This window comes from Bison bison, unplaced genomic scaffold (genome assembly GCF_000754665.1).
Source record: "Bison bison bison isolate TAMUID 2011002044 unplaced genomic scaffold, Bison_UMD1.0 scf7180017864205, whole genome shotgun sequence".
NCBI lineage: Eukaryota > Metazoa > Chordata > Mammalia > Artiodactyla > Bovidae > Bison > Bison bison.
In genome coordinates, this window is record NW_011494777.1 from 1866579 (window position 1) to 1879937 (window position 13359).

At 37.6% G+C, this 13359-nt stretch overlaps 1 protein-coding gene across 2 annotated transcripts in view; it reads right to left on the bottom strand.

Annotated features, from left to right (window-relative positions):
* The window catches only part of ARHGAP32 (Rho GTPase activating protein 32), a 132354-nt gene that overhangs the window by 83893 nt on the left and 35102 nt on the right, over positions 1–13359 (bottom strand). For both annotated transcript variants that reach the window (XM_010844690.1, XM_010844685.1), the window contains exon 5: positions 2952–3038. In XM_010844690.1, coding sequence (XP_010842992.1) covers positions 2952–3038 — 87 coding nt within the window. The remainder of the gene's footprint in view (positions 1–2951; positions 3039–13359) is intronic.

Consider the following 13359-nt stretch of genomic DNA (forward strand, 5'->3'; position numbering starts at 1 on the left):
ACAAAGGAGCCTGGTGGGCTACAGTCCATAGGATCACAAATAGCTGGACACAACTGAGTGACTAACATATACAGCCTATTGGCCTAGGGTTGCAGCCAGTTAACCTGGACTTTCAGAGGCTTCCACTTAGAGTTTTATAGAGGTAGGTAGACAGAAGATATATCTTTACATATATGAATGCTATCCAGGTCCTGTCTACTGAAGTCATGCAAATAAACTAGTTATTAGCTTCGGTATATTTCTATAATTCTTTAATAACATTAGAATATGCCTGCAGATTTCAGAGTGGCCAACTAAGTATAAATAAAACTAGAATTATGATGAAAAAACAGAAAAAACCCACAAGAATGAGGTTCAAATCCTGGTCTTTAATTTCATGACCATGGGGAAGTTATTGACATTCTTTAGTCTTACATTCATCATCTGCAAGATGGAAACCAGACTCTCTGCCTCACAGAGCTGTTTTAAGAGTAAATGATACTCTGTATGCCATAATATTTGTGTACCAGACATATAAGTGATCAAAAAATGCCTAGTGAATTTGGATCTATGCAGTATGGAACACATGGTTTACATTTCTGGGTTCACAATTTAAAAAGAAATTAAAGCTTTAAGAGGCAGAGGCAAAAAAACCTTACAAGATTCAAATGTAATGTTAATACCTGAAGAATCAGTACTACAGCCTGCTGCTGCTGCTGCTGCTAAGTCGCTTCAGTCGTGTCTGACTCTGTGCGACCCCATAGATGACAGCCCACCAGGCTCCCCTGTCCCTGGGATTCTCCAGGCAAGAACACTGGAGTGGGTTGCCATTTCCTTCTCCAATGCATGAAAGTGAAAAGTGAAAGTGAAGTCGCTCAGTCATTTCCGACTCCTAGCGACCCCATGAACTGCAGCCTACCAGGCCCCTCTGTCCATGGGATTTTCCAGGCAAGAGTACTGGAGTGGGGTGCCATTGCTACAGAAAGGGAAAAGATCTCAGCTGTTTAACTGGACACTTTCTAAGAAAAAAGAACTGGGGAAGAAAGTGTGTTAAAAAGGACGGACCAAGAATTTTGGTTAAATAAAAAGAAATTTCAAGTGCACATTATTAAAAATTAGAAATTAGCAAAGATATGAAATATGCAATTAGCTTCTATAATGAATAGATTACAAGGAGTAGAGGTAATCATACTTCATTTGAAGATAATGCAATTTCTAAAATCTGTTGTATATTTCCAATATACGAAATAGGAGATGTAAGAAAAGCTAGCAATCAGGAAACTGAAGTCCTTAAGAGCTCCAGCTAAGATTTCATATAGCTTAGGAAAGCAACTTTCATAATTTGGGCCTCAATTTCCTCATTTGCAAAATTAGAAGGTTTGATTTTGAGTCTATCTTGGCTATAAAAAATGACTTTGGTCTATTATGGTTTAAGGATGACATATATGGCAAGAATACAGAAGGCAAGCCATGAGAACATATCAACAATTACTTCCAGTGAGGAGGCAAAGGAGAAACACGACAGCATTATTACAATGCAGTAAATTACTACCTTGATGTAACAAAACCACAACAAGTAGTCTGAAATTTTTTAAGCAGCTTGACAAGATACTCACAACCAGGAAAAAGCCTAACTATCTAGGTCACTACTTCATGGAGGCATAATCAAGTAACGATTACACATTCTAATGTATGGTACCAAAATGCCACGCTTACCTTTTGAAGGTCATGTTTTACAGACAGCATGGATATTTTTGACATGTTTTGCTTATGAGGAAGAATAAAAATATCTGCACTGTCAGAACAAATGGAAATCACTGCTAAGAAGAGAAGGCACTAAAAGATGTAGATTTTTGATGGGATAAGAAGTTCATGACTGACATGCCAATCATGTACTCTAGATAACAAAGAAATGCTTTCTAATCACCTGTTAATGGTTCATCATAAAAGCACTGGATATTTTCATGTAAAAATTAACTCACTCAGTAAAAGCATTTTTATGAAATATGGCATGAAACACGGATTCAGAGCTTCCCACTTCCTCAAAGGAACCAAGATGACATATAATAAAACATGTATAAACAGTATATAACTTAGAACATATATATACAAGCTAAGTTCAATTTCTAATCTCATGTTCTCTCACCTACAAATAAACTTAACTCTGAAAGGTTTGCCCTTAAAGTCACATCAAGACTAGGAACTTAGTATTTCCCATATGAAATAGCCATTTTCCAGATTATTTAATTTTTAACTTCAGGTACACGAATAACACTTTTTTGGAAAAAAACATGTAAATTCCTTATCTTACTCTCTGTCAAAGGAAACTGAAAAGTTTGTACATAAGAAAGGTTTCCTCAAAAACACTTACTTTACAATGACTAATTCAAAGACAGGCAAGAAGGCTCAATGAACAAAGAATAAATCAAGGAACTGCTTACTTGATGGAGGAAATAATCGATGATATAAGTGACATATTTGAAATCTCATTAAGAGCAAGTCACACTAATAAGCCTCAAAAAAGTTCTAACACTTAGAGTTAAGAAAGAGCACACTTCTAAAACATACACACATCCTACTGTTATACCACATTGGAACTTAAAGTCTTGGTTAGAAAAATGAGCATCTGAGGCAAACACTATTTGATCTGTTCTCTTAATTGTAATATGCAAGCAGTAGCCGAACCATTTAATCTCATCATTGATAAAGGATATGTTTCCTTTACAAGAAAATTTACAAGAATTTTCAAGTTTGTAAAATAAATATCTATTTAATGGACTCTATTGATTGTTTCAACTCTGAGCACATGCAGAAATGTCAATGTGACTGGAAGAAAGAACAAAATAAAATACCTGTGTTACCACAGTCCATGTTATTTGTTCATATTTATTCATTTATTTATTCAGTGTTATTCACTTATCTTTAATTCCTATTAAATTTTATGTGAAATGGAGAACCACCCACAAAATTACCTGACAAGCAATGTGCACGAGGTAGACCAGCTCTTTAGATTCACAGCCATTTTTTGTTACTTCATTCTGTTCTTCTGAAAGTGAAAGCTAGAGGGAAAGAAAGTCACGGTTAACAAGCAAGAATATAATCAGCATTCAGTAATATTTGGGCCCTCACATCAATTTAATGTAAGATATGCCTTATATTAGAACTTTATTGCTTAAAGCAGATAGATAAAATGAAGAAGTCAGGATTTAAAAAAAAATGTTTCTACTTGAAAAAGAATAGCTACATGAATATGCAAAGCAGAATCATTTTGCTGTATGCCTAAAGCTAATGTAAGATGTAAATCAACTATACTCTAATATAAAACACAACCTAAAAAAAATAAAAATGTTCCTAACAATTGTCTTTGTGGCACATATCTACACTAGCACAACTACAGAACAGCAGTAAAAAATAAAACAGTACATTCATTCTATAGCAGGCTTTCATGTCCTTGATGTATAGCACAAATATGAAAGGAAGTTCAAGTGGGCCCCAAAAGACAGTGTGACCAGAGGTCTCAGAGAGCAAAGGGTGCATTACAGGGACTGCACACTGGCTGCTCAGGGGACAGGCTGGGCCTGCAGACATGTTCTATTTCAGACTCACCATGAAGGTCTGCACACTGGATTTTATTTTATTTTTATTTGACCACAGCTAGCATTTAGAAACTGAATGATTTCATATGAAAAAATACAAATCTCTGGCTCCTGTTGGAAAATCTGAACCTCTGAACTACTGGACCCATATTCTCACATGGGCAACAACTGGCTGGGGCTGCGAAGTGACCGTCCCTTTGAACGAGGCCTGTATTCTCCCCGAGTCTTTGTCACAGAAGCAATTACTGATTTATTTTCCATCGACATCTAGGTGGAATGTTAATTATCATTCATCTTGCTACTTGCTTTGTTATTTTTTCACACCGTACTCACTTCACTTATTCACTCACACATCTGTTCCATCTAGAGATGTGAATTTGCAAACTCAGCTCCAGATACAGATACAGATACAAACTCTATACAGATACAGACAACCCTGAGTTCAAAAGTGCCACTAACTGGTTATATAATGTTGACCTACCTACCTAATCTCGCGTCTGGAAAATGGGAATGATATAATAACACCCATTCTCAAGTCTGTGCATATTAAATGAGATAATACATTTAAAGTGTTCACCAAGTTGCATGGCACTCAGTAAGCACTTAGCAATCATTACCTATCATTAGAGTTAATATTATAAGAACATAAAGTTGACAAGAATATATTCTCTACTTTTGAAGGGAGTATCATTGAAAATATTAAAAAAAAAAAAAACAACCAACCTCCTAGTATTAAGTAGGAGAAATCTGGAAGATAACAATCATTCTCACACTAGCCCAAACTAGCCAGATTAACTACAAAATGAGTTCCTTAAAACTTGAAAAGAAACCTACCCAAGCTAAGGTGCAAACAGTGATGAAAAGACTTTCCTGAGATAGAAGAGATTCCTATGGATGTGCCTGGATGCCCGGCAAGGACGCTGGAGGATAAGGAACCTGCCTTAGACAGGGTAGGGAGAAACCCACCAAACCTCAGATGACTGCCTGTGGACTGGAGTGAGGAACTAAAATTCCAAAGAGCACTGTGCAGCACACAGTCAGACCTAGGCACTCAGCAACTGACTCCCACAGGTGTTCAGGTATCAACAAGTAGATCAACACACCAAAGGTGGGGCCAGGGGGAGAGAGCAGGAGAACTGAGAGAGATGAACCCGTGTGTGATGTGTGCAGAGCCTCCCCAAGCACAAGACAGCTGGGCACTGGAGATGGAGAGAGGGCAGGAAAGCTGAGGCCCGTGGAACATTTAACAAGTAGAGATGGGAGGGGCAGAGAAAAGCTGAGAGAAACCCCACTGGGGCAATGCTGCATGTAAGAGTATAAGGCAGCTACACACTAGAATGAGGGCAAGGGGAGCCAGAGAAAGCTGGAGAGCAAAGACAACAGGCAACCAGAGGGGCTGCTCTCCCTCAGTTCAGAAAAACTGCTGGCTTAACAGTAGAGCACAAACAGACCTCAACAATTTTCAATTTTCCCTGCTAAAGAAAAACAAAACAAAAAAACCCTCCTGAACTCAGAATAAGTACAAAATATACATGGAAGCAGGAAATTGTGATCCATGGTCAACAGAGGAAATAAGCTAAGGGACAGACACAAAAATGCCCCAGATATTGAAATAATAAAAAGAATTTAAATTAATTATGGTAGAAATTCTAAAATTTAGTTTGAAAAGATATTCTGTAAGAAAGTAAGAATACACAGAATTCTAGCAGAGACTGATCTGCAAATATATTCAAAAGAAAATGCTACAAATAAAAACTATGATATCAGATATTAATAGCATACTGAATACAGTAGATGCAAGAATTATTGAACTTGGAAACAGATCAACAGAATGTATCCAAGCTGAGACAGAGAGGAAAAAAAGAATGATCACTCAATCAATAACAGTACACTTGAGATCTCTGAGACAAGCAACATGTACAACCAGTGTGCCAGAAGGAAACGGGATTTGAATGGGGGAGAGAAGTATCTGCTGAGGCAAAAGACGAGAACTTTCTAAAACTGGTAAATGATATCAACTAACAAATTCAAGAAACAGTGAACCTCAAGTAGGATCAATTTCAAAAGTCACAACAAGGCATATCATAATCACACTTTTGAACAACGAAATAAAGACAAGAATCTTGAAAGCAGACAAAAAACAACAACAACAACAACAACAAAAAAACCAAGAAAACATATAACTTTAAGCAGAAAATAAATAAATGACAGGGAAATTCTCACCAGAAGTAAGAGAGCCCAGAAAACAAACAGAAACAACTTTAAGTGCTGGAAGAAAAAGACTGCCAATTCTGTATCCCATAAAAACAAGCTTTAGCGATTTTAGGAATATAAACACATTTACAAATGACAACAGCTGAGAGACTCTGTCTCTAACAGATTAGTGCAACAATAAAAGCTAATAGAACTTCCTCAGACTGACGGGAAATAGCACCACACAAAAACCCAGAACTTCAGGAGGGGATAAGCAACACCAGAAAGGGTAAATATGTAAGTAAACATACAACACCTAAATTCTCGACAGTAACAGACAGCAGAAGTTTGACACTAACTTAACAGTTTTGAGAAAAGAAAATAAATGAACCTAAGTTTTATTCAAACCTAAATATACAAGAGGGGGAAAAAAAGCATTTTCTGATGAATAAAAGCAATTAATTCCCATCAATACATCTTCAACAGACTTCTAAAATGTATCCTTAAAGATGAAAAGGCATTCCAGGATAAAGAATAAGGTAAAAAGCAGAAATACTGAGCAAAGAATTCAGCAAATAAGTATTGCATCAAAACAAATCTTAATGTGTAACAAAAATGGTGATTAATTATAAGAGATAAAGAGATGCAACTATAAATCCTAAACAACACAACCATGGAAGACAAGAAAGAGTAATTCTGCTTAAATCATTCTATCTGGTACTGCTTGAGAGAAGAGTAAAGAGATTGATAAAACTTTAGACTAAAAATTAGGTGTTCAAGTTAAATTTTAAATGATAACCACTAAAAGGACAGAAAAACCCTCTTCAGCTTTCAAACAACAGAGAGGTAAAAAATTTTAAATGTCAATACCTGTAACAGAATTATGAATAGAAGCAAAATCAACCTTCCTAAGCAAAACAGAAGCAGGAGGAAGGAAGAAGATAGAAGGAGAGAGCAGATTTCCAGATTGAGGCAAGGAGATGGGGGAAAAGCAAAACAGGATAGTCAAATGGCAGCAACAAAACGGTGCGGTGGGCAGCTACAAACGCCAGGCCCTTCACAGAAACATGAAAAATCAAGGGAAAACTCTTGTCAGAGTGAGAACCAGCTTTCTCACCACTCTAGAAACAGCAGAAACTCATGAATCTGTTCAGGGTGAGACACACGCACACCAAAGACACACGAAGATCCTGAGCTTTAACCTCTACTTCATCTTTAGCTAAGGTGGAGATATGAGCAGCTTGGTTAAATGCTGAATGGACACTCAACACAAAGGAAATGTGCAAAGACTGGAGAAGTAGATTTCTGTTTGTTTTACTTTTTATTTTTAGCTCTTGGCATTCAAGGAATTCCCTGACAAAACCCTTCTGGAGCCTGTGCTCCCTGCAGTGGAAGTGCAAAGTCCTAACCACTGGACTTCCAAGGAAGTCCCAATTTTGTAGATTTTAAATAAACGATATAAGACACACCCAAAGAGCTTAAAGAAACTACAAAGAACTAAAGGAAAGCAGGGAAACAATGTATGAAAAAAATGAGCATATCAATGAAAAGAAAGAAAAAAAAAGGGAGCCAAACACAGATTTGGGGGATGACAAAATCACTACCTAAAATGAAAACTTCACTAAAAGAGAGCAACAGCAGATTTGGGCAGGAAGAAGAATCAGCTTACTTAAAGAACGGGTAAATAAAAATATACAGTCCAGGAAACTCCCTTGTGGCTCCAGTGGTTAGGACTCCACACTTTCATTGTCGAGGGCCCTACTGCAATCCCTGGTTAGGGAACAAAGATTCTGCAAGTCACTCAGCGTGGTCACACACACCCACACACACACAGATACACAGTCCAAAGAAGAGAAAGAAAAAAAGGGTGAAGGAAAACGAAAAGTACCTAAGGGACCTGTAGGACATCATACAGAGTACCAAAACAATACATTATCGGAATTCCAGAAGGAAAAAGCCATAAGGAGATTCTCTGAGGCGTGATATTAGGAAGACGGACGAATAGGAGAACACTGACTTTAGACCCCTTCACAAAAGTAGGTATTAGCAACTATCCGTCCAAGTTTTTATAGTTATCACAATGGGATACAACAAACCAAGTGAAAGATGAGTCAAAATGGGGGTAAAATATTTATAATACACATGGACAGATTTTTAAAAATAGAATGTATAATGAAAAAAATGAAATGGGTGTTTACCTACCCTGGTATCTTGAAAAGTATCTGGAATTTAAGTGGGGATCAATAACTATCTGATGAATGGTTGAATAAGCAGACACAGTCTCACTGGAATACAACACTTATTTTCAAAACTGAATTCATTCTCTTTGCCTGTATAGTCTCTTCTTCCTCTTGCATTCCCAAAGTGAGTAACATAACTACTCCCCCAGCTGACCACCCTAATTACCCTAGAGCCCTCTATCACCTCCTCCTCTGCACACGTCCTTTCTTTTCATATTCCCAGGGTCAAGATCTAACCTACACCTTTAATTCATTATTCTCTCCTATCTCCCAAAACTTGCCTCTCAACCCTGCTCCTGCTCCCACTCTCCACTGCTGCTTCCCTAGTTCTGGGCCTCCCTGCATCTGATCCAGACAAACAGACTAGATGAATAAGCAGAGCGGTCTTCTAACTGATTTCTTTCCACTTCTTACTACACACTGCTCACAGTACCTTCTTCTCAAAATTCCTCAATACTTTGTCAGTCCCTACTAAGAAACTACTTTAAAGCCAAAATCCAAACACCTTAGATGAGCCTTGAAGGATGGCATTTCTCCAGATTACTTTCTAAACCTTGTTTTTCCACCATCATTCTAACCCGTCCATCCCCTTTCCTTCCAGAGACCTTGGTCTGTGGTATTTCTCCTGGTCTAAATGCTCTTCACTTCTATCTGTGCGTATCCAAAACCTGTTCAGTCTTCATCAAAGCCTTCCTTGAATGCCACAGGAAATAACCTCTCCTGCCTTTGAATCCCTATAAGAACTCCAACAATCTTACTACTTTTATTGGTATATTGCTTACTTCCCCTGAGGAAAGACTCTCTTATCTACTTCGTCAGTGACACTCAGAGTACCTGCCACAGACAAGGCATTCAGTAAAATCATCCTGAATGAACTGTTTGTAGTCATTAAGACTTCCGCTACACAAGTCTGAACACCAGGATGTTTTACACAGTACATGAAGCACACATACCTGGAGTATACACACCATGAAAGATGAGGCTACATTTACCTATAGAAACTTATGGCAGGAACATAATGATTTATTTTTACTTCCTTTGATTTAATCTCAATCCTTTGCCTATATCTCAATCCTTTGCCTATAAGAAAAAGAACACAGAATTTTCAAGTCCCATCTTCTGGATTTCTTACAAATCTATTTTTGGAGTTATTTTTCCTATATTCACTTTTCTATAACCATGGAAACCAAGCTGAAATTAGTGTTGTTAGGATCTTTAAAAATACAACTCTATTCAGCAAGCCTTCAAATGTTCAAAAAGTCCTTTCTCTGCATGGAGAACGGAAATCAGCGTAAAGTTGTATAAAAATATATCACCCCACCCACATAAAAACCATTCATCAAAGTTTAATCAACAGACTGCAAATTGAGCAAAGAAAGAGTTCTTTTCTTTTTATTCATCTTTTATAATGCTATTATGGCTGCAGTTTCACTACGACATACCTGTGCAGTTTGTAAACCGTTTTCCTCACCTCCATAGACTGTAGTAGACATGTAAACGTGAAAAATCATTTCTATCACATGTGGTCTGCTCACATCTATGATCAACATCCTAATATTCAACACTGAAAATACATCTTCAAAACTACTGAGTTGAGAACACCAAGTGGAAGAATAAGTCTTTATTTGAGATGTAACTCTATATTACTTGTTAGGTGGGTAATAAGTGAAGCAAGTTCTAATTTCAGAACATAAGGCTAAAATCAATGAGACAAAATTTCAATTCAAATTTCTTAGGAGAAAGCTAGAGAACTACATGCATCTTAATAAACTTAAGAGTCAATTTTTCCTTCCAGAACGGGAAAAGGACACTGTTTCCTCAGGGGAGTATTAGAAGAAGGAACTGGTGTGCTAATCCTTAAACACCAGAACCACCCTCAGCTGAACAAGAGCTTCCCAGCATGAAGAATAAATGGAAATAAGATTAAATGACAGAACAGCAGAATCACAGTTTCATCTAGTAGGAGCTCACTCCAGAATACACACTTGTTGGGAAACAAAGCTTCATGAGTATTTTCACATTTCTATATGGTCAGAACATTTTGAACAAAGAGACTTCAGCACTGAGGTTAAAGAAAGACTGAATGGGAATCCCGAATGCCAGAGCTCTGGAGAAAGTCTCCTCTCCTCCCAAGTCCAGATGTTTGTAAAAGAGACATCTTTGCTGCTTCTCCCAGAGAGGGTGCGTTAACTTTCCAGAGCGGAGTCCCTCCCTCCACCTCCAAAAAGGCGAAGGGACAGAAGTACCAGCTTTCCTACGGAAACTCCAAGTTTCAAAAAGTCAGAATCTGCCTCTCGTGATACAAAAACCCACGTCCACATGTGGTATACATCTGGTTCCCATTGCATCACCTCACGGGGAACTGAGGCAAAAAGAACCAACACGAATTACACTGTGAGGTTATAAAAGGTCCGATTTCTGATGCAGAGACCTCACATTTCTGTTACAGAGAGAGAGTAACCCTGACAAGCTGGCATGTTAGCCTCTAAGTAGAGAAACATCTCAGACTCTTCACAGTTTCAGACTCAACAGTATGACTTTTGTAAGCATATTCAGTCCAACTCCTGGAAGTGAACTGCATGTGTAATGGGATTCCAACATATCTATATATCAACCAGTTTCACACACCTAACTTCTAAACTGGACAATCTCAAATGAGACACAGTTAAAATCCAGGACTTGGTTGATGGCAGCACTGATAACTCACTATGTCAACTCTTCATTTCAAATCTTCCCCTCAAATGACAAAGATTTCCAGGCATAACAGGAGGTATTACTATGGAATATGCAGAAAAGTAGGGTTGAAATTTATGTTTTGGTTTGAGGGAGAAGACTTTCTGGTAGGGATAGAAATAGTAAAATTATCACAGCCTTTGTTTCAAATGGTTACATACAAATAATATAAACTTCTAAATAAGATAAATTTTAACTGGAAACATCTACAAGCTAATCTTGAAATTGAAAGTAGTATTAAGAAGATGGGGAAATAAGCATTTCACTGATTTACTTCATTTTTATCAATGTCTGAAAGTCTCACAGATAGGTACCAAAACTTCTTGCTGGTACATGTTTCTATAAACGTCAATGGCTAAATTTAGAAGAATTCTTAACCAGGAAGAAAACTCAATCTGTTTCCAAAATAGTCTACTGAAACTGTTAAATATTAGATCAGTATACCATAAAGAAAGCTGAGCACTGAAGAACTGATGCTTTTGAATTGTGGTGTTGGAGAAGACTCTTCAGAGTCCCTTGGGACTGCAAGGAGATCCAACCAGTCCATCCTAAAGGAAATCAGCCTTGAATGTTAATTGGAAGGACTGATGCTGAAGCTGAAGCTCCAATCTTTTGGCCACCTAATGCAAAGAACTGACTCTTTGGAAAAGACCCTGATGCTGGGAAAAACCAAAGGCAGAAGGAGAAAGGGCCGACAGAGGATGAGATGGTTGGATGGCATCACCAACTCAATGGACATGAGTTTAAGCAAGTTCCGGGAGATGGTGATGGACAGGGAAGCTTGGCGTGCTGCACTCCATGGGGTCACAAAGAGGCAGACACAACTGAGCGACTGAGCTGATATTGAAATACTGAAACTGAAAATGTGGAATCCATATATATGATCCTCAATGTTACTATTCCATAGGGTAAAATACAATGATGTGTTTTCTCTGGTTTCCTTTATTTTTAAACCATAAACCTTATAAATACATTACAATTTCAATATTCTAACCTATAGGTTTAATTTTATCTGAAAATGGAGCTAAATTTTTAAATCAACTAAAATTATAGAAAATGCATCTGTTATTATATAAGGCTAGTTTTTATATTAAAAGAAATATCACATCTAAATAAACTGATTACTAGATCACCAAGAATATAATCAGTACAGTCTTTCTTGTGAGGGGTAGTTTATCACAAAATTCCTTATAGTTGCAACGCTTCCTATTTGCAAAGATTTTCTTTATCCACTGCCTCAATCCTGATACCACTACCCTCAGGTCATCAGGAAAGTATTTCTTTCTACATTTCATAGATTATGGCCTGATTCACCAAAGTTCATTCCTTACAACATTTGCCATTCTCCAAAGTTCTTTAACCTTTATTAATTTCACCTCACTTAACTATCACAGTACTCTGATATTTTTGAAAATGTGTTTATCACTATTTGACAAAAAGGAAACCGGCCCAGAGAAGTTAAAGAACTTACTTAACAGCACACAGGGTACACCGCACTATTACCAATCACACTTTTTTACCTTCAAATACACTGAAGGTGTCAGCTATTTCAAAATTCTGGTTCATTCCTGCTTAAGACAGTAGTTTTGTCAGTGTATCCTTTTCTAGTACTTTCACAAAAGAATGTTCAGAATAGCTCTACAGCCTTGATTCAAACACAGACCCCCACCACTTAGCAGCTGTGACCTTAGGTAAGTTCTTACACTCCTTCTACCTCTGGTTCCTCAACTGAAACTGTTCTGAAGAGTCAATAACATTACAGTGCTACAGTGCTGTTACGGGACTGACTGCAGAAACAACATACAAAAGTACTTAGTATAACTTAGTACACTTAGTATCACATCTGGTTCACAGAAAGCATTCAATAAATACTGGCTAGTATTTTTTTATTATAATCCCAATTATTTCATTTAAAATAAAAATTCAGGGCCTTTTTGTTTATATTTTATATTTTTACTTCTCAACATTTCTACAGTTGGATCAAACTCTATGACCTTTCCCCACATTCTCAGTATCAAGGCAAGAACGTGTCTGCTGATACAAATGAGTCTGCTGACAGAAAGTGTTAACTGAAAAAAAATGCACAACCTAATTTTAAGAATGACACCACAGCAGCATTTCTGAATCCCATGCATAGCAGCTTTAGCAGAGAACCCTCAGGAGACAAGTATTAAATTCATACTTTTTCTGTGCTGTATTTCAGTCAAAATCTGAGCTCTTGCATTGGGGTTAATTTAACTTAATCCTTTATATGAAATCCAATAAAAAGAAACATTAATTTACAGGTTCACAATTTCATGCACAGAGGTGCCTGGCAGGTTGCAGTCTATGGGGTCACAAAGACACAAGACAGGACAGAGTGACTAACGCTTTCAGATAACTGAATGCTGCTAAGTCGTTTCAGTCGTGTCCGACTCTGTGCGAGCCCATAGACGGCAGTCCACCAGGCTCCTCCGTCCATGGGATTTTCCAGGCAAGAGTGCTCGAGTGGGGTGCCATCGCCTTCTCCAGATAACTGAATAAGAGAATGAAAACCACACATATCCTGTACACTAGATGGCGCTGTCACACCAAGCACAGCAGAGCCTAATGCCTCAACAGCCTAAAGCTGAATAAAC